Here is a 21425-nt window from a genome sequence, read left to right as displayed (position 1 = left end):
TTATCCAGAAGAATGCCACTTTTGTCTTTTGTCCTTGGGCTACGAGCCGCATCAAGGTCTTACATCTTTTAAACTGAGGAGCAAGGGACAACTATGATGTTACTGCATTCATCTATTTCTTCTTCTTTTTCTTTTTTTTTTTTTTTTACCTGCACCACAGTGCCCTCATGTGGGTGACTCACGTTGTTACATGCTGTAATGGCCCAATGTTGGTCGGTGTACTATCTAGCAGGACAAATGTGCTGTAAGACTTTGAAGTGTTTGCAGCTTGCTTTGTAGCCTCTACACTACTGAATCTTGAGAAAATGACAATAAACTCAGAATGCTTTGAAAGTGTTGGGATTGTTCTTTTTGTGTCACGTGAGATTATATTAACATTTTGGATACTTTCATCATGATCACGGTGGATTTAACACATCATCTTTCTTACATTATCTACCATTTATCTTAAGGCTACCTTTTGGTTCTTTTGTTAGCAGTAATAATTTCCATCGAAGTATGCACTCGTGCCCTTTTTCACATCGAAGTCCAAAAAACATATACAGTTCATATAATATAAACATTTGTCATTCTCAGGTGACCTTGAAAACACCTAATTATAGAAATGTACATTTCTGAAATTAATTAACACATTGACCCTTAGCAAGATGTCTTTGAAAAAGACATGAATCATAAATCACATGAATAGACATTGCACAAAAAATTGCACAATTGCTACCATTAAGGCTTTCCGGAACAGCCACCAGAGTGACAGTAGGGTTGGATTCGCGCATGATAATGTATAAATAACTGACACGGGTCAGTAGCTTCCAAGCCTCTGTTACACCGTGTGCTTTCGGAATAATGGCAGAATCCATGGACCTCGGTCAATATTCCACCTATTTGATCCTAGATTCCGTGGATTTGACCTTACACGAAAATCAAATAATAATTTGACATTTATAAAACTTGAAACTGACGTGACTAATGGGCACTAGACTTAGTGTGAATCGGTCGCTAAGTATGCTTATCATAGTCCAGCATGTCTCCCCCAAAGTTGAAATTAAATGTATGATAGCAGCTCTTGTTGTTAACATTATTAACATCAACGAACAATCTGTAGGATTCTAATCATTATTCAAATTTTTGGAAACCCATTTTATAACGAATAGTTGTGCAGATACGACGTATTCAACATGCTTTAACACTTTGTTGGGCGTCCAGGTTTTGGACGATATCCCAACTCTGCCTGCTTATTACTTCCTTTACAAAGAAATAGTGTGTTCAACACTGTGACTTTTTGCAATTATTTTTGGTCCACCAAAATCAATAACAACATAAATGTTATTGTTTATAGCTATGGTCCCTACACAATCCGCAGTATTATCGTTTTAAACTGTAGAAAGAAAAGCGGAGATCATTCATAACGTCATCATAATATAGCTTGACGTGCGCGTTCACGTGAAGGGGAGTATAATGTGTAGAATGGGATGTAACAGGTACTGAAGCAGACAACCAATCATAGCGAACGGTTGTGTGCGCGTAGCATGTTCGTCAGCAACTGAGTTCCATCTTTTATAGCCTATTCGTGCACTAAAGAGCTAAAGTATTCTTTAAAAATGTGTTCCAATCTGTCTGCCAGATGAACCAAAATTTGAATATATATTGCCGCTATACTATAAACAGTAGGCCTATAAATAGTATAAACAATGATCAGATAAATGACAGCAATGTTACAAAATGTAACATCGCATGCAATACTCTACAGCTAAGCATAATCTTGTCTAAAGTCTATTTGAACGAAGCATGTGAATTATTAACCGCTTTAACCAAGCCTAGAGTTCAATGGCGCCTGAGAACAAAGACGGGCTGTTGAGCGAGGCCATAATCTGTGTTGGCCATTTCCTCAAAAATAGGAAAATGTGAACTTCATGTCAGCGTCACACAATGAGAAGCATAAGAACAAACAGGTAGGCTATGAAGGCTGACTATACAGACAGATATTTGTACTCATGCTGCATAAAATTGGAATATAATGAACCGAATTCACCGGTTTAATTTGCCGTGTCATCTTTTCATTAAAGGGACTACCAAGAGCACATCCGGGCGCTACGTGACCAAACATTAAGCGCTATGGGTGTTTTTAAAGAACTTGGCGTTAAAGATCCAGAGGACGGCTTGCCTCTTTTGGCGAGAAATATTGAGAAAGCAGCAGGTATAACCGGCAAGACGGAGTCCAGAAAATTCTTCATTAGCAGGTAAACCATCTTGCAATTGCGAAAGTAAGGTCGATAAAACACGATACCGTAGGAGACTAACATATAAGGCTACTGGTTTATTGTTGGAGTGTTTCGTCTTTTTAGGACGGTTAAGGGGAGGTACCACAGGTGAATGGGGGCGAAACATGGGGGGATTGGCTTAGTATAATTGACAGTGGGCAAAAATGTTGTAGTATAACTTCAGGAACATATGCAAATTAGCTCTGAATTATTTAAAAAGAACAAATTCGCATATTAGTTAAAACCCTTTTTTGTCTCACTGTAAATGTTTGTCTTACCTCTTAGTCAGAGTACATTTTTCTATTTCAATATTATGAATGACTCAATAGCTGGTCAATTAGATTGGTTTTAAATGATTTCGTTGTATTGATGAATTATTAACCCCCCCATGCATATGCAGGAAAATTCAGGTTTTAGTTATTTTTCCCACATAAAATAACCTTCTTTCTTTTTAAGAAGCACAAATTAAAATTTGGTGGCTATATCTGCAAGTTAACTGCGCATGTTGAGTGTAAAAGGGCTTGCTTGATTGAAGTCAACATGGAAAAACAAGCTGATTTGACAAATAATATATATTTTTTGTGATCATAAATTGAGCTCGTGAAACGATAATTGTTTCCGTCAAATACTTTTTGGAAAAGTGTTTCGGTAAGAACTGATCAAGTGACCGCTTCAGTCTCCGCTTCAGTGGAGGCACTGAGGAAATTCACTCACTGACTGGGCTGCATTTTGTATTCAAACTCAATATGAGTTGTTTGTGAAATAAGTCAATTCCTATGCCAAGTCCAAAAAAAAAACCTCACAGTCATTATTTAGTTTTTAATACAACTTGTCTGGTCTTAATTAAAAATGCAATATCTAGCGTGCAATATCTAGCTTTTTAACATAAACAAATAATACAAAAAGAAATCCACAGAACTTGCAGAAAGAGTTAAAGTATTGCTATTCTTAAACAATATATCAACTATAATATATTGTATTATAGGCAGTATGCCCATCTGTTTCTCAGGAATAAAATGTGCAGCCAGTTACCAGTTAGAGCTACAGTGGAGACATGGCTAACTTGTGTATGGCTTCAATGGAGAACCAGCAAAGTCCAACCAGGACCCAGAAAACCCCACGATCAATCTCAAAAGTTGAATGACACCGATTGTGAGAAAACATTGTTCTGGCTTTTGAGGAATTGTAACCTTTGCTCTGAAGCTATAGTTTGGTCATTGAGAGGGCGAGCTGTTCTTAACTCAACATGCACAGTAGAGGCCGCTTCCCTCTCCAGTTCCTATACACGCTCTATGATTCTGATTGGTCCTCTGCCAATGCAAATTTTGGATTTTCTCCACTTCTCTCTCGCTGTGTGGTCAATGGAGCCACAGTCAACAAGCATATGCAGTTACCCCACCTCTTCCGGAAGGTCACCTGCTCACTGATACCTGTCAGTGGAAAGAAATCTCTTGCAAATCAGCAAACAGTCAGAAGTGAGGTTTAGAAATGTGTATTATCCTGTCCCGAATCGACAAATAGTCACAAAGGAACTGCACCCCAGGCACGTACTGCACAGCCCTTTCTGAGCTGAGCTTTACAGACCGGAGACTCATGCTCTCTATCCTCTGCGACAGGGAGAGGAACCTGTGGTTGAGTCTGGTGCTGCTCCTGGGCTGCTACTCGGCTGTGCTGCTCCCTGCCTTCCTAGACCAGGAGCAGGTCACGTGGAATGACGGAAGCTCCCAGAAAAGAGACATGGTACACGGAACAGCCGCCCGACAAACTAATCAACACAGCCTTTTAACAAGTGCCTGTTACCCCACCAACAGGGAGGAATCACTGCATGTTGTGAAAGTGTTTTTTAGTAATTTAATTACTGTTCGCAATAAATTTTTGTCCTTGATTCTGTCCAGTGCGCCTATGAGGAGACCATCTTTTTACTTTATTAAATTAACAGTAACCAGTTTTAAATTCCCATTGCTTCCTTACGATTTCAAACGGCAAATTTTGGAGAGTGCAGAAAAGCATTCAGAACAGACAGACGTCCACATGCTGGAGGCAATTTTCTATATTAAAAATATATTTATCAATTCTTGTACATTCTGACCTAATAACTGAAATAAAGGTGTTCACCACTTGCAGAAGTGAGTTTCATGTTGCATTGTGTGTGGGCATGAGCGCATACACTGTGATCAAAATGATGAAAGTGTAGATTGTATTGCAGTTGGTATCGAGGTATAAACCATACAAAAACAGAGGCGGCCAGCAATATTTTAAGGTAGTAGTAGTAGTAGTTATTTATTTTGGTCCTTATTAACATTTTTTACAGAATGAATGCACATAGAAATAATGAATGACAATATTAACCGAAAAGATGTAGGCTGAAGCTTTAGGTTATTACACCTACCCTTTTTACATAACATATGTGAATGAGTGAAATGCATACAAAACAAAATGCATTTCAGATATACTGTATGTATATGAACTACTACTCATCCCTGACTCTACCCATCCCTGACTCTACCCATCCCTGGCTCTACCCATCCCTGGCTCTACCCATCCCTGACTCTACCCATCCCTGACTCTACCCATCCCTGACTCTACCCATCCCTGACTCTACCCATCCCTGACTCTGCCCATCCCTGACTCTGCCCATCCCTGACTCTGCCCATCCCTGACTCTACCCATCCCTGGCTCTACCCATCCCTGGCTCTGCCCACCCCTGACTCTACCCATCCCTGGCTCTACCCATCCCTGGCTCTACCCATCCCTGACTCTACCCATCCCTGACTCTACCCATCCCTGACTCTACCCATCCCTGACTCTACCCATCCCTGACTCTACCCATCCCTGACTCTGCCCATCCCTGACTCTGCCCATCCCTGACTCTGCCCATCCCTGGCTCTGCCCATCCCTGACTCTGCCCATCCCTGGCTCTGCCCACCCCTGGCTCTGCCCGCAGGTGCTGCTGAACCGGTCGGCCGCGGTGCTGTCCCAGGCCTGCAGGCGGGGCTGGTGCGGGGAGCGTCTGCGGGCGACCGCTCTGTGCCCCAGCCTGCCGGGGGTCCGGGCCTTCCTGCAGGAGGCCCACGCGCCCTGGAGTCACCCCCCGCCCCTGGGCCTGCAGGGGAGCGAGGACCGGGCGGAGCGGGCCCTCAGGGCGCTGCCCCGGACCGGCCCGCCCCCGGGGCTGGAGGGCCGGGCCTGTAGCCGCTGCGTGGTGGTGGGGAGCGGGGGCGTTCTGCACGCCAGGGGCCTGGGGGCCCACATCGATAAGTATGACATCATCATCAGGTGAGCGAATCTGCTGAAGGGGTGCCACTGTCACGTCCACTTCAAAAAAAAAACCTGATACCTGCACACCATACCAAATATTTACCAGCAGGTATAGTAGTGCAAATAAGGTATTTACCTAGTTAGGGCGGCCTGTAGCATTGTGGTTGAGGTACATGACTGGGACCCGCTAGGTCGGTGGTTCGATCCCCGGTGTAGCCATAATAAGACCCACACAGCCGTTGGGCCCTTGAGCAAGGCCCTTAACCCTGCATTGCTGCAGGAGATATTGTCTCCTGCTTAGTCTAATCAGCTGTAAGTCGGTTTTGATAAAAGCGTCTGCCAAATGACATGTAATGTAATGTAATGTAGGTAGGACATCCTTGAACCTCCACAACAGTTCTTATTCCAGTCTATGCCGACTCAATTGCATCGCAGTTCCTGCAGTTTAATATTAAAAAATATTTAAACCTAAATAATATTAGTCAGACCTTATAAAGAACACCACAGATTAATGATAGAAAAGTAATGGTTGAGAGTTTATAAAACTGCCTGCATTTTATATCTTTTCCCGGTAGGTTGAACAACGCACCCGTGTTTGGGTTTGAGAGAGACGCTGGGTCCAGGACGACCATCCGTCTGATGTACCCTGAGGCAGCCCCACGCTCTTATAGAGAGTACCGGAACACGTCCCTGGTGGTGCTGGTGGTGTTCAAGGGGTTAGACCTGGACTGGCTGGCCTCTGTCGTGTCCAAGGAACGTCTGGTGGGCATCAGCTTGCATCAAGACATTTCCAACCATTTAAAAAAGCTGCATGAAATCCATTGTTAAAACATGAGGCAGGAACTTTAAAGTTCAGGGCAACAGTCTATTCCATTTCAATTCAGTCAAATTCAGTCATCAACCCTTACTAGTCAATCAGGCTTCCACACATGAATCATCCGTCACCAGCTGATGGTATTTGTGCTAAGACTGTCAAAATTTCATCCAGATATGAACCAAAATGTTTCTTTTCACTCAATATATAAACAACAGAAAACACATCAAAATCTTTTTGAATGTCGGTTAATGACAGAAGTATGTAATATCTGATTCAGTTTTGATTCTCTATCTCCTGTATGTGGACACAGATTGAATTTCATTGCATTGAAGTTTAATTTCATTTTGCTCTCATCAAAGTACACACAGGGATGAGACACAAGTCACAGTGAGGATAATGTGAATTTACCCAGGAATATGGCTGCCCTTCCCTAAATTCACAGCAAAGCTTGCAGCAATCATGCATTGCAAACTGGGAGAAAAGTGGCAGATTTGGCAGCAGGAAAGCTGACCTTTAGTTGCTGGACAGAACAGATTTTCGGGTGACGTTCCCGTTTTCACGGTCTTCCCAGGACTGGTGGTCGAAGCTCTGGTTCTGGCGGAAGGTGGTGGAGTCCATTCCTCTTCAGCCGGAAAACTTCCGGATCCTCAACCCGGAGATCATCCAGCAGACCGGTCTGGCGTTACAGGCGTATTCCAAGCAGCCGAGACAGGTCACCTGCCCTCCGCCTCCGTTAACCTGTCACAGTTGGGTGTCTCGGTGGTGCAGCCTGTAGAGCACTGACCGCATGCTCATTGCGAGCCGCGACGTCGGCGGTTCGAATCCGACCGTCCGACATTTGTCTATACTATATACTGTCCAATAAAGCTGAAAAAGGCCTAAGAAATATCTTAAAAAAAAAAAAAAACCTGTCGCAGTTTACCTGCAGGGTCTCAGTGTCTCTGACCTGCCCTCCGTCTCCATTAACCTGTCGCAGTTTACCTGTAGGGGCGTGGTTAAGGTAAATGACAGGGACACGCAAGGTCGGTGGTTCTAATCCTGGTGTAGCCACAATAAGATCCGCACAGCCTGTTGGGCCCTTAACCCTGCATTGCTCCAGGGGAGGATTGTCTCCTGCTTAGTCTAATCAACTGTATGTCGCTCTGGATAAGAGCGCCTGCCAAATGCCATGAATGTAATGTAATGTAATATGGAGGGTCTTAGAGTGTCACTGTGCCCTAAGTGTGCTCCAGCAAGAACTCAGCGCACATTCATAATTCATAAAGCATCAATGATAGTTTGATGGAAGAGATGGAGATTTGCATCTCTAATGTAGGAAGTTTGTAACATTAAAATCCATTGCTGTCGAGTAGGTTATCTAACTTGCACTGAGCCATAATGTCTCAATTACAGTTAGGGAATGTGTTAAAAGCACATTAGGAACTCAAGAGTCAGCTGAGAGTAGGAGAGAATGTTGAGAAGGACATGGCTGGATGTGAATGTTGTTTCTGTCCTGTAGACCATGCCCACGCTGGGCGCCAGCGCGGTCGTCATGGCGCTGCAGCTGTGCGATGAGGTCAGCCTGGCGGGGTTTGGGTATGACCTCGCCCACCCGGACGCCCCGCTGCACTACTACGAGTCCCTGCACATGGACGCCATGCGCTCTCAGGTGGTGCACGACGTCGGCGTGGAGAAGCTCTTCCTCAGGGAGCTGGTGACGGCCCAGGTCGTGACCGACCTAACGGGGGCGCTGTGACCGGCCAAGCGCCCTGACCCGCCCTGCTGACTGACCCTGGATCAGTTCATCCTTACCCACCCTGCTCTGACTGTCCCTGGATCAGTCCACCCTTATCCACCCTGCCCTGCTCTGACTGACCCTGGATCAGTTCACCATTACCCGCCTTGCTCTGACTTACCCTGGATCATCCATCCTTACCCGCCCTGCTCGGACTGACCCTGGATCAGTTCACCTGCACTGGCAGGTGGCTTGGGTCTGAGGGATGAGGCAATAGCAGCAGGATGTTCACTGTGACACATTGGGGGGATGTTGGGGGCAGTTAACCAAAGACATATCACCAATCAGTGAAATCCACAACCAAGGACCACGCCTGGCCCAACCGCACACAGTCTTAATGAAATGATTGGATTATGACTATTGATTAGCCTTTTAATGTAAATACATCTTTGTGCAGCTATGCCGATTTAAACTCAGTGTCAGGAGGTGCTTCAGAAGGCAGTAATTGATCCATTTTTTCAGTGCATGTAATTTATATAAAGTACATCCATAGAAGTTTACACAAATGCAAAACAGTCTAGAATAATTACGGACAAGTTATAAACATTGTTATAAATAATCCTTCTTTAAGCTTTAGACATTTTGTATTGAGTTAAATACATTAAGTTAAGTACTTACATTTTCCATGTTAAATATTAGCATAATTAGAGAATACAAACAACTTAAAGATGAAAACTAAGAACATATTGTATTTGGTGTTGTTTGTCTACAAGGCAGATTGAGATAAGTGTAGGACTAGAACATATTGTGGCATATTGTACGATACAGATTTCCTTGTAAAGTGTAAGAACATTATTATTATAATATTATAATAAACCGTAACCAGAAATCATCAATACAATTGTCAACTGAAGATCAGTCAAACACTGGAATTTTAAAAACAGACAATGTATATGTGCAGAAAAAAACCCAAAACATTTTATGCATTTAAAGGAATTTGTGCAATACGTCATGGGCTTAGACAGTGGACAGTATTTCTACGTTTGTCGTTCAAGTATGTAGGTCACTGGAATGTAACCTTCACAGACTACTGCTGCAGACAACAGGAACAGGCCTGAGCAAGTCAATATATGCACTGTACTGTACAAAGCAGCACACAAACTTAAAACACTAATTACCTCAGCCGCTATAGAAAGCACCTTGTCCAATGTAAACCCTAGAATTGAGACCTTGAAGAGTTTAAATGACAAACTTATACAACAGGTGCTACCAATCAGCACGTTAAGGACCCAGTGATGCATTCTGTAGGCAGGCCTGAACCCAGTCACTGCCGACTCTAATAGCACATGGCACGATTGGTCATCGTGTCGCCTGGGAAAGGAGGTTAACCAGTTGCCAGGGTAGCCGTGTCTCGCGGCTCAACAGCGCCCCCTCTGGAAGGCCTGCAGACTGCGCAGGTCTCAATCAGTCTGCCCTCTCTGAGCTCTAGAGGGGTCTGAAGGGCCACGGGGCCCCTTGCTGCGCAGTATGGCAACCGGGGAGGAAATCTCTTAAGAGGCACCATCAGATAGACCATCGAGATTACAACAATCTCAGCATGGTGTGATCCTCACTGTATCTTTGTCCAGTTTTCCCAGAAGGCCACTAAAGACTGCTTCCAGTGACAGGACCATTCTTAACAGATCTGCGTGAGGGCAGCCACAGGAAAGACAGTGCATTCATGTATCAGTACCAAATTGTATTGCTGAATCCATCATTCCAACAACAGCTCGATATGTGTAAGTGCAACAAATGTAAGTGGTATTGTTGGTGTGTGCACGCATCCACGCACACATACAGTACACAATGCTTGCATTTCTTAGAGGAAGATCCGCACCATCAGGCATATAGGAGCGTGGAACCCATGGAGGGCCTTGTCCACATCAGCACTTTACCTGGCTTTGTTATATCACTGCATATTAAATCATCGGGGTTTTGTGGGCTGAAATCCAGAGAAAGACTGAGCCCAACTGGAACAGGGTGCCTTACCCTCATCAAAGGGTACCGATCATTCAACTGTCCACATGCACCGAACCTAACCGGAAATGATCTGTTCTCATGACTGAACATCCAGAAAGCAAGAGTAGTCCAACATCAACAATGTCATCTCTAACCAACTGCAGCCTCGTTTATCAGAGCAGTTGAACAGTACTGTTGTTTTGGTGAGGTAGCCATTTTGCATTCTTTATGAAAGCAATTGCATAGCTGCTAGCTGGCAGTAGTGAAATTCCATCGAGAGACATGCTGCAGTGAAACGAGAAAAAAAAATACGTTGGGTTCACTTGGATGTGGTTTTTCAACAGTGGTTAGCAACTGGTTCAGTGGTGACATGCCATTTGGGTAGGGCTAGCTTTTAATGCAGTGGGTCTAAAATGATGATCCCAGGCCCAAGTTTTGATTCAATTCATGACTGTGCCAGTGCCATTCATGGCTGGATGTCTTGCAGGGAGATGCATTACTGGCCCAACTGTATCACAGGAGGCAGGGTTTCCTACTGCCAAACCCATGGCTCAACAGCGCCTCCTCTGGTCAGTAAAATCCATGTTTCTTCTGCTGTTCTCTGGCACCGTAACCACAGCACTGCAGAATTGAAAGGACACAGTGGCTGGTTGTGCATGCTCCTGAACTGATAAAAAGTACATAAAAGACATGGAGACATTCCACGTGATGGGCAGGTGTCGGAGTTAGGGCTGCAGTCCAGAGGCTGTATCAGATCAGAGCAGAAGGATGGAGGAGGTCTGGCTGTAGCAGATCAGAGCAGAAGGATGGAGGAGGTCTGGCTGTATCAGATCAGAGCAGAAGGATGGAGGAGGTCTGGCTGTAGGATCAGAGCAGAAGGATGGAGGAGGTCTGGCTGTAGGATCAGAGCAGAAGGATGGAGGAGGTCTGGCTGTAGGCTCAGAGCAGCGGGATCCGAGACGGTTCCCATAACTTGCGGGCCAGCTGGCAGCAGTGCTGCAGGACGTAGTCGCTGGGGATCACGCCCAGGTGCACGGTCAGCAGCTCGTAGCACTTCACCACCTCGCCGCTGTGGTACTTACTGTAGTACCTCAGCAGCTTCCTGTCAACAGAGTTCAGCACGGTCAGAGTCCTTACTCACAGAGCTTTCACACCACGCGTTCCACACAGGGCTCAATACGGGTTCCACACCGTGGAGAGAATAGTCAGGGCTCAATATGGGTTCCACACCGTGGAGAGAACAGTCAGGATTCAATACGGGTTCCACACCGTGGAGAGAACAGTCAGGGTTCAATACGGGTTCCACACCGTAGAGAGAACAGTCAGGGTTCAATACGGGTTCCACACCGTAGAGAGAACAGTCAGGGTTCAATACGGGTTCCACACCGTAGAGAGAACAGTCAGGGTTCAATACGGGTTCCACACCGTAGAGAGAACAGTCAGGGTTCAATACGGGTTCCACACCGTGGAGAGAACAGTCAGGATTCAATACGGGTTCCACACCGTGGAGAGAACAGTCAGGGTTCAATACGGGTTCCACACCGTAGAGAGAACAGTCAGGGTTCAATACGGGTTCCACACCGTAGAGAGAACAGTCAGGGTTCAACACGGGTTCTACACCGTGGAGAGAACAGTCAGGGTTCAATACGGGTTCCACACCGTAGAGAGAATAGTCAGGGCTCAATATGGGTTCCACACCGTGGAGAGAACAGTCAGGATTCAATATGGGTTCCACACCGTGGAGAGAACAGTCAGGGTTCAATACGGGTTCCACACCGTAGAGAGAACAGTCAGGGTTCAATACGGGTTCCACACCGTAGAGAGAACAGTCAGGGTTCAACACGGGTTCTACACCGTGGAGAGAACAGTCAGGGTTCAATACGGGTTCCACACCGTAGAGAGAACAGTCAGGGTTCAATACGGGTTCCACACCGTAGAGAGAACAGTCAGGGTTCAACACGGGTTCTACACCGTGGAGAGAACAGTCAGGGTTCAATACGGGTTCCACACCGTGGAGAGAACAGTCAGGATTCAATACGGGTTCCACACCGTGGAGAGAACAGTCAGGGTTCAACATGGGTTCCAAATCATACTGACAGGCCTGACAGAGTTCAATATAGTTTCAACTCAGTACAAAAATGAGACTACAATGTAAAGAATGGTTTAAGAACAAGGCAGGTGTAGGAACATGATTGGCTATGTCAAACTGGGAGAAAAACAGAGTAAGAATGCCTATATGGCCTGTAAGATATTCTGTACATCCTCTCAATATTGAAGTCTGGTTCTTCTCTTCAGAACATATTGTACAATCAGAACTGTTCATATTTAACCTCTCGGTACCTGTAGTAGTCCCATGCTAGCATTCCTATGGGTGCGGAGTCCTCTAGGAGAATGGGAAGGTCTCTTACATCCAGCTTATAGCCCTGGCAGGACAGTGAAACAGCATTAGCCATTAGACAGTGCAGTAGAGCACTGTCTGACAATATAATTGTTTGCTGCACAAAATAATAGCAAAACTGAAGTTCTTATCATACTTCATATTCAATTACAAAATATATTTTGAGGTGGACTTTTTTCTTGGTTGCTTGTCTCCCAAAATATCCTACAGATAGATTATCTTCTAAGACAAATAAGCACTCCATCTGCTCCTAATGATGGCTTTGAATGGAATAGTGATAGTTTGAGTGTGCAAACATGACCACTAGTCACCACTGAAGGCACCAAATCCACCAGAATTGAAAAATTAAGAACAACCACTTTAAACTTGAACATTGTAAATTATATTATGTATTGTTTGTCCCCAATACCCCATTTCTGAAGAGTTATGTTGGAGCACATGATACTAGTCCAAAATAGGAGGAAAAAAAAAAAATCCTTAGATGTTAAATGGTTACCTAATCATCTTACAATAGCCTAGTGGACTGAATCGTTACAGTACACCAGCAGCACGTACCGTCTCATTCTCAAACCACAGGAAGTAGCAGAAGTAATAGTCTCCATCTCGGAAGGTGGCAGTGGAGTAGCCCTTCTGCAGGTAGTGCCGGGAGGTGCCCACCAGACTCCACACCTGCAGGAAGCACAGCGACATCAGCCCTGCAGCTGGAGTAATACCTGGAGTAATAACCTGGAGTAATACCCAGTTCACCACGTGAAACACCACTGCTGTCCTGTCTAAACTGTGTACCACATTTCAGCAATTCATTTAACCATGCTTTGACACTTTCCTACAAGTCGGGACAAAAAAAAAAAAAACCTGCTTGGTTATCAAAATTCACACATTGATATTGTTTGGCGTCGACACATTTCTAGTACGACCCCAGGTGGGCTACATTCAGATTGTAACCAAGACGTTGTTATTGACTAGCAAGCCGACGGGTCTTGTGGTGCGCTCCACCGGCTGACCTTGCCCTTGATGAAGTGTGGCAGGGGCCCGCTCCCCAGCTCTGAGTGGTCCGTCACGTTGAAGGAAGGAGCGATCATCTGCCCGGCAGTGCGGTCCACGTAGATGAAGTGGATCAGGCCGGGAAAGTCTTCCAGGTATGTGACAATGGAATTAAGGACACATCCCAAAACCTCACATAACATACAGGGAAGTGAGAGCAAAGCTGCAATAGAACAGGAAACAGAAAAGCCCAATAGCGCGGAACATGGTAATTTCTATTGCATATAGAAACCAGCTTGTTTTTTTGTTTTTTTTTGAAGGGGTGGGGTGGATATGAAATGCAGGTTATTTGCATCATTTCTGTATGATTCATACCGCTCTGCCACCTGCAAAACAGCCAACACCACCACTGTCCTGATTATAGTATTTATTTGGGATGTATTTATAACACATTTTTATTTTGTATTATTATGCATTCCTGTTGTACAGGATACAGTCAGCCCGTTTTGCTCGACCATTTTAAACAGCAGAAAGGCCAGGACAGGATATGACACCATGGTGATGTTCCTTTTACTCTTCACCAGCAGGAAGTCCTTCCAGTCCACCAGCTTCTCCCTACATTTAAAGGGTAAAATTTAAACAGCCATATTTCCACTGACCCAGATTTCCGTCTATCCTTCCAGGTAATTTCACAGAGATTTTACAAGTTTTCTAGATATCAGTTGCCAAAAACCATTATTATGTTAATATGTTTAAAATATTATTGCTTAAACATTATTGCTAAAGATCTTTTACAGATTCAGATGAACATATTTAATCGTCAATCATGAAATACAGGTCACACTGAATGCTCCTCCATGAAAGGGGGTACTGAATGATGATTTTGGGCAGAGCGCCCTTTAAAGAGTGCTGGAGGGAGTAAGCGCGTGTACGTACTGCACCAGAGCCACGGAGCGGTCCTGCAGACTGGGGGCGAGGCGCTGGGTCTCTGCGCTCTCCGTGACAAACCACTGCCTGTACAGCCCACACAGCTGGGTCTTCATGTTCCTGCACGAGGGCAGCAACCTGCAGGGGGGGGTCAGTACAGCACTCACACACTGCAGCACACACACTCACACTTACACACTCACTCACACACACACTGTCACACACACACACACACACACACTCACACTCACACTCACTCACACACACACTGTCACACACACACACACACACACACACACACTCACACTATCACACACTATCACACTGTCACACACACACACTATCACACACACACACTCACACACACGTACTCTGGGGGAGACTGTGCGGAAAGCGTACTCACTCTCTACTGACCCCTGGACCTCCCCGGGAGAAGGCCTTGTTTTTGAACTCTGTCCAGGTGCTCTGCAGCAGTGAAGTCTAAACACATTTCAAAGAAGAAGTGGATACATGAACATGCCATCACTGATATTCTCAACATCTCCACTCCAAATGACACATAGATGTATCATGCTTAAGCTGTCTGTATTAAGTGTGCCATCACATTTAATGTGATACACATCTATATTTAGTAATAAATAAATCCAAGTGTTGCTTGCAGGGTCGGTATTAGGAGGAAGCCTGCTGTCTGTAAAACTCTGATCTCTGACCTTTGACCCCTGACCCCGCTGACCTGCACGTCGTTGCCGCTCAGGGCGCGGGTGAACTTGTCCATCTTGCTGCGGAAGTCCTGGAGGGGCAGAGGACTGCGGGGGGCACTGGACCCCTCCGCCCCTTCACCCAGCCTCTTCTCCAGGTTAGCCAGGGTGTCCAGGAAGTAGTATATGGAGATGGCCACCTGACTGCTGGGGATCTGAGAGACAGCGCACAGAGACAGGGAGTAAAGACCTCAGTTTCACTCAACAAGGTGGATGTTCACAAGCATCTACACACACCTGACAACAATGCATGCTATTTACAGTATGTGTGGCCCTAACATTCACCAACATCAGCAAAGTCTGAAAAGGGTAGTGTATATAAATATGTAAACAGAAATGGCTGTCAAAGGAACTGAACTCTGCAGAGGAGGCAGTGCAGTATTTCACATTTTGGCTGGCTGGTAAGAGAGAAGGAATATAATGTTTGATTTTCAAAGCCAGATGTATTATGTATTGGTCCTCTGTAGCTCCATACAGTTTCGTGTCATGGCTGATGGATTCTTGCCAAGAAAACATTGGCCAGCTTCGAGGTACAAAATTAGCCTTTGTCAGCAAAAGTTGGACTGTTTTTGTTTGACATGTGGAACCGTATGACTCTTTATGACATTTAGCCTATTCAAACTCAAACTAAAATTTCTGTTACACTTTCAAAGTTCAAACAATTCTAAGGCCACAAACTTTCACTGCATAAATAATAATGACTAAGTGCTGCCACCTTGTGGCTCTCATAGGAACTAAAGCATCCTATTTTAATTCAGAATAAACCATCAATCTAACTCAACTTTCAACCATAAGGTGTAGATTTTTCATGAAGTATACGTAGTTTAATTGGCTGTATATGGCAGTCGGGAAAGCAGAGTGCAGACCTTAGTCAGCAGCACCAGGGTGATGCCGGGCCACAGCTGCAGGGAGTACATGTTGTGAGGCATCATGGGACAGTAGCCCTCTTTGATGGTGGCCTCCAGGAAGACTCTGGTGGGGTTGGCGGGGTCAGGGGGCGGGACCACCAGGGTCTGGAGGCTGTCCTCGGCCATCTGGGAGCAAAGCGAGCAGAAATGATTCACCATCTTACCACAGTTTCCACTAAACGCCCGGCACCCAGGGATGAGCAATGAGCATGTGGATGGTGCTCTACAAGCCGCACCAGTGAGACACCCCCCTCCTGCTCATATCTACACAAGACTGGCCTGAGCAGCAAACTACGGTGTGATAAGAAGGCAGACATGATACGTTTCAGAAGAGAACAACCGTTTGCCTGACAGTGGAGAAGATTATGGCAAAGGGTGAGACATGTAATCGACAGAATGTGAAAACCACACTGTCAACAGTGATGATACATTAACTGACTGTACTGAAAAGTAGCACATTTATGCCCATATGTTTATTCTTTATATAAGAAAAAAAGAGAGGAGCAGAACCTACTTGAATATCTGGATCAACAAACTGGAAGATTGGAGTCTGGCTCTCCTCTCCACTGCCTGTCCCTACAGAAAGAGAACACACAGGGGTATATGAACAGATCATAATGGAGAAGACCCCTTAATTGCTGCCTGTATCTATATTTTGTAATTGCTTAATTGCATAATTTTTGTAAATGAATTAATATGTTCACCATGGCATGCTACCACATACTGAGCAACAAGACATGCAACGTGTCCCTCTCCCAAAAGTACTGATACCTTTTTTGTGAAATTTTGTGTTATGTTTCCGTGGTTCAGATCACTGGCCTACCTGAACTCACAGTAGGGGAAGGTTCTGGAGTGTAGAAGACCTCTGGCACTGAAGTTTTCTCCACATGCTAAGCGAAGACATTTGAGCACACGGTTACTGATGTAAACAGAGGGCGCACGCACACACGCACATACACAGGCACAGGCACAGGCACACACACACACACAGACACACACACACACACACATACACAATCAGTTATTGGTCAAATGTCAACGACCTCCCAAGCAGTGAACGTCTCATTTGTGTAAGCACTGAAAATGATTTCATGTTGGGGACTGCAGGCAATTATTTTACCTTTTTTTCAACAATAAAGTTTACAAACAACACACATCTTGACTGTATTTAATGAATGTGTTCTTTCACAAAGGAAAACAAAGCTGAAGACACATCTGTCTTGAGTCGTGGGAAACGTTTAGCAATTCTAAAAATAAAAAAAGGTTTCATCATTTTGATAAAATACAATAGAATCAGCATACAATAAAAACAGATAAAACAGGGAGGCTGAAAGGCATACAGGTTTGTTGCATACAGGGTATGGACTAGCAGTGTGACACAGTAAGAGGAGATTTAGCAGGCAGCTGGCCTGCCATACCTCAGACAGCTGCTCCTCCAGGTCACTGCTGGGATAGCGGTCCTGCACCATCAGGATGAGGGCCAGGAGGTCAGAGGAGGTCAGGGTGCTGGCGTTACGGCTGGGGTGGAGGAACACACAGGCATGATTTTTACACATTTCTTTTCTTTTCTTTTCTTTTTTGCACTCTCTGTTTGATGGCAGGGTGGAATATTAAGCAATAAATCTCTAAATAAAAAAAGCCATGTTAAAACTCCAGGAAGCATCAGGAAATTTAGTTGCTGTTGCTTTTTGGAAGAAAAAGAAAAATCAGTTTGCACATCAACACCGTACAACACAGCGCTGGGAAACAGCGCCCCCTGCTGGATGGGGGAGCACGGTACCTGGAGTAGAAGGCCAGCAGTTTCGTATGCACCAGGATGAAGGCGTGCAGGACCTCCTCCCCAGCACGCTCCGGACTGCTGTTGATCTGATGGACCAGCCGCCGCTCCAGGAACTCGATGCACTGCTCACAGAGCGTGGGGTGGATCAGTCTCTCCACTGCCTGGAACAGAGAGAGGAGCAGAGATGGCAAAGAAAGCAACAGGGGGGGGGAGAACAGTAAATATAATCACTCAGGAGCTAAACATACACGGAAATGTAGTTTCTTGCAGAATACTCAATAACTACAGAATCCAGAAACTACAAACAAAATGGGGGGAGGATAGGTTGCTTTGCAGGTGGCACCGATGTGTACACTCGGTTGAAAAAAGTACTTCATATGAAATACATACATACAAATACATAATCCACACACATGCATTTCAAATACTGCCAAAGAGCGCACGAGTGATTAAGAGTTGTCCCAAGGTGTTCTCCTCCTCACTGAACTATACCTCCACCAGAAAGCTTTGGTCCTGCTCCCGGAGCTGGCTGTAAGTACCCAGAAGGCCTTGCAGCTTCTTCCACAGGCGGTTCCTCTGATCGGTGTCCTGGGGCCGGAGCCTAGAGGAGACCGGCAGGGTTCGTGAATAACAGGCTACTGTCCCTGTTTCCTCCAAGCAGCTACCATTACGCTTCTTGCAATTCGTTCCAGTTGTGGACTTGCTGCGTTCAACAAAACTCTTCTTCTGATTTGGCATTGTAATATAAGTACTTAAACAAGGACTTCATCAACATGTCTGACATCATGGATAATGACCCTGCAATGAACTGCGGCAGTTGAGAAAAGGGAAACGTACGTAATGCAAATGGCAGCTTACATACTTCCAAGGAAAAGTTTGAAAGGAATATTGTATCTACATGCCAAATTGCTTAAAAGTACTCCCACATTCACAGAGGACTCATTTTGGAACTGTAAAAATAATTTGATTCTCTTGTTAAACTGGTTATTATATTTATTGGGTGCCAACATATAGTGAGAATATATACATATACATATTTAATACAGTATATGTATTAATGCAAATCCATGCATATAGTAAAATATATAAAACAAGTAGTTGGCCGAATACTTTACGGAGGAACAGAAATAAATGTGTCATTAAAAATTGACAGATTGACCAATTTGACTGTGTACAACTTGAGTCATTGTACCACAGTTGGCTATGCAGGTAATTTATACCTGCAGTCCAAAGGCAGGTATTAAAAACAACACCTGGTCAGATACAGTAGCACAGACTGGCACTTAAAATCATATTCCATGATAATAAATTAATAATGATCGTACTCTCTCTTCAGGTGGGAGCTGCTGAGTGTCACAACCCCAAAGTGCACTTCCAGAAGCTTCTTCACCACGTAGATCTTCCTCCTCAAGTCTTCATCCTTCTCGTCTCCATCTCCACTCATAGCAATGTACAAGCACTCATCAAACTGCAACACAGTAATATACAGGCACTGGTCAAACTGCAACACAGTAATATACAGGCACTCATCAAACTGCAACACAGCAACATACAGGCACTGGTCAAACTGCAGCACAGCAACATACAGGCACTGGTCAAACTGCAAGAGCAATGCACAGGCACTGGTCAAACTGCAAGAGCAATGCACAGGCACTGGTCAAACTGCAACACAGTAATATACAGGCACTCGTCAAACTGCAACACAGCAATGCACAGGCACTAATCAAACTGCAACACAGAAATATACAGGCACTCGTCAAACTGCAACACAGCAACGCACAGGCACTCAAACTGCAACACAGCAACATACAGGCACTCATCAAACTGCAACACAGCAACATACAGGCACTCATCAAACTGCAACACAGCAACATACAGGCACTCAAACTGCAACACAGTAATATACAGGCACTCGTCAAACTGCAACACAGCAACATACAGGCACTCATCAAACTGCAACACAGTAATATACAGGCACTCGTCAAACTGCAACACAGCAATGTAATGGCACTCGTCAAACCGCTACACAGCAATGTACAGATAGTTTCTCTGATTTTTTGCAAGTTACCTGATGAAGGACATAGACGTGATTGTTCTCCGTGGTGAAAGAGGTGTAGCAGTCGTCGATCCTGTCGATCATGCTGCTGCAGGAGATGATTATGGGGGCAAACCGCGTGCTGATGCTGTCTTCGAAAGCAGGAGGCTGTCGGTGCAAGAAGGAGCCATTCAGCGCGTGGTCCCACAGTGCTACACCAAATATAGGGAGATATATTCACCCTCTGTCCTTCTTCTTGAGACGCTCCATACTGCTCCTGAATAGTCTGCTCGAACTCCGGGTCTGTCCAGTAGAAGAGAAGCTCCGCACTCTCGCTGGTCACCAGAAGGCACTTCATCTGAAGAAGGGAGACACCACGAACTAATAACGTCACCGTATGAAGTGCCTGCGACAGTTCAATTCTATTTTAGTTTCGGCGTGAATCCCACTTCGAAATCAAATCTAGAATAACTTGCAATCATTTTCTTCTGTAATAACTTACAGAAAGAGAATGGTAATTTGTAGCGTTAGTAGGCTATGTGATATTACTGATGAAACGGAACGTTTATTATTCAGATTTGTGCAGATTTGTCCAGTGACAAACATTTCTTTTGAAATATTGCCCCTCAGATGAAAGGATTTTCTAATCCGTGCCTGATCTTTGCCAAACTCTGTAGTCATAAGATGAAGCGCGTGAGCAATAAAGACATTTGCGAGGTTACTCCTGCCTTTGCACAACGCACTACTCGAAGGTTCTGCTTCTCGGAATCAGGAAAAAACTGTTCTATTGATATTTCGACGAAATAATACGAACGCTTGCTTAAGCAGTCCACTTTTGCATAAATACATTGACGCAATTTACAGTTAGCCAAGAAGCCATCTTAAACTAACCGGTTGCTACAGCGATGTTAGCTAACGTTAGTTTCACATAAATATAGCTGAACAACAATAAGTTCAAACCTTTTCCGTTTCTGATGTCAGATTAGCTTAATGTCATCTCTTCTCTGGTACGTGGTTGACACATGCGGTATCTGAAAACGCATCTCTTCACACTTTCGAATGGTTTTGTCCTGATCCAAAACTATTTCAAAAGTTTAGTGACAGCATGCCTTTACTTCCGTTGATTAACTGTCACGTGTCCACACGGCCGTCACGTGACCCTGGCAGCGTTTGCTACTGCAGAACTATATCTGAGATTCTCTGGGGGATTGTATACTTATTGTAAGATTCATGCATTTCATCCTTGTCGTGGATATTTAACCAGTCAAAAAACATGCCCTCAGCCCACCGTACCGTAGAATGTATCATGGACTCTAGATGATATTTGTGGAAATATGTATACTGTCGCAAAGGGCTGTCAGGAGAAGTTAGCACCATCGCATGATGACAATTATTTTGTTATTAAACAATCTTCATACCAATTTCAATATGAATTATGTTCTGGAAAGAACCTATTTTTATTTATAAACATGCTCTCGTCATGTCATGATCTCCATATTTCTGTTCCTTAGTAGAGGAAACCGCAACTATCCCAGGTACCTATTCCACACTGTTGTCAGGCTGACAAAGAGTAATATAGTTGATCCTTGT

The 21425-nt window shown here is 44.6% G+C and overlaps 2 protein-coding genes across 3 annotated transcripts; one reads left to right on the top strand and one right to left on the bottom strand.

The window, feature by feature from the left end:
- Positions 1-1545: 1545 nt before the first annotated feature.
- On the top strand, positions 1546-8942 carry st3gal7 (ST3 beta-galactoside alpha-2,3-sialyltransferase 7). The gene is made up of 7 exons (XM_061228620.1): positions 1546-1949; positions 2064-2237; positions 3875-3998; positions 5203-5534; positions 6092-6278; positions 6905-7045; positions 7832-8942. The coding sequence occupies exons 1-7, from the start codon at positions 1927-1929 to the stop codon at positions 8066-8068; spliced, it is 1218 nt and encodes a 405-aa protein (XP_061084604.1). The 5' UTR covers positions 1546-1926; the 3' UTR covers positions 8069-8942.
- On the bottom strand, positions 8545-20963 carry hps1 (HPS1 biogenesis of lysosomal organelles complex 3 subunit 1). 2 transcript variants are annotated; one of them, XM_061228619.1, is made up of 19 exons: positions 20796-20963; positions 20077-20193; positions 19869-20003; positions 19126-19268; positions 18293-18401; positions 17801-17961; positions 17439-17538; positions 16844-16910; positions 16535-16596; positions 15979-16146; positions 15088-15267; positions 14758-14834; positions 14364-14492; positions 13978-14042; positions 13448-13587; positions 12999-13112; positions 12386-12468; positions 10971-11147; positions 8545-10898 (listed from the first exon to the last, which is right to left on the bottom strand). In XM_061228619.1, the coding sequence occupies exons 2-18, from the start codon at positions 20191-20193 to the stop codon at positions 10985-10987; spliced, it is 2013 nt and encodes a 670-aa protein (XP_061084603.1). In that variant the 5' UTR covers positions 20796-20963; the 3' UTR covers positions 8545-10898; positions 10971-10984. The 2 variants fall into 2 exon arrangements, with proteins under 2 accessions (XP_061084603.1, XP_061084602.1); XM_061228618.1 differs by having other exon boundaries at positions 8545-11147.
- Between the last annotated feature and the right edge of the window lie 462 nt (positions 20964-21425).

This window comes from Conger conger, chromosome 18 (genome assembly GCF_963514075.1).
Source record: "Conger conger chromosome 18, fConCon1.1, whole genome shotgun sequence".
In the NCBI taxonomy this organism is placed as follows: Eukaryota; Metazoa; Chordata; class Actinopteri; order Anguilliformes; family Congridae; genus Conger; species Conger conger.
The sequence above is the reverse complement of the archived record's forward strand: the minus strand, read 5'-3'. Positions and strand labels throughout refer to the sequence as shown.

What these genes read in the sequence shown, in the direction of transcription:
- hps1 (XM_061228618.1), bottom strand. Translation starts at nt 20,193, where the DNA reads ATGAAGTGCCTTCTGGTGACCAGCGAGAGTGCGGAGCTTCTCTTCTAC. An exon ending in ACCAAAGCTTTCTGGTGGAG is followed by an intron (nt 17,962 to 18,292) that starts GTATAGTTCAGT and finishes TCTCTGTTCCAG; the next exon opens with GCAGTGGAGAGACTGATCCA. An exon ending in AAGGAACATCACCATGGTGT is followed by an intron (nt 13,588 to 13,977) that starts CATATCCTGTCC and finishes ATTCCATTGTCA; the next exon opens with CATACCTGGAAGACTTTCCC.
- st3gal7 (XM_061228620.1), top strand. Translation starts at nt 1,927, where the DNA reads ATGAGAAGCATAAGAACAAACAG. An exon ending in AGAAGCATAAGAACAAACAG is followed by an intron (nt 1,950 to 2,063) that starts GTAGGCTATGAA and finishes TTTTCATTAAAG; the next exon opens with GGACTACCAAGAGCACATCC. An exon ending in ATTCCAAGCAGCCGAGACAG is followed by an intron (nt 7,046 to 7,831) that starts GTCACCTGCCCT and finishes TCTGTCCTGTAG; the next exon opens with ACCATGCCCACGCTGGGCGC.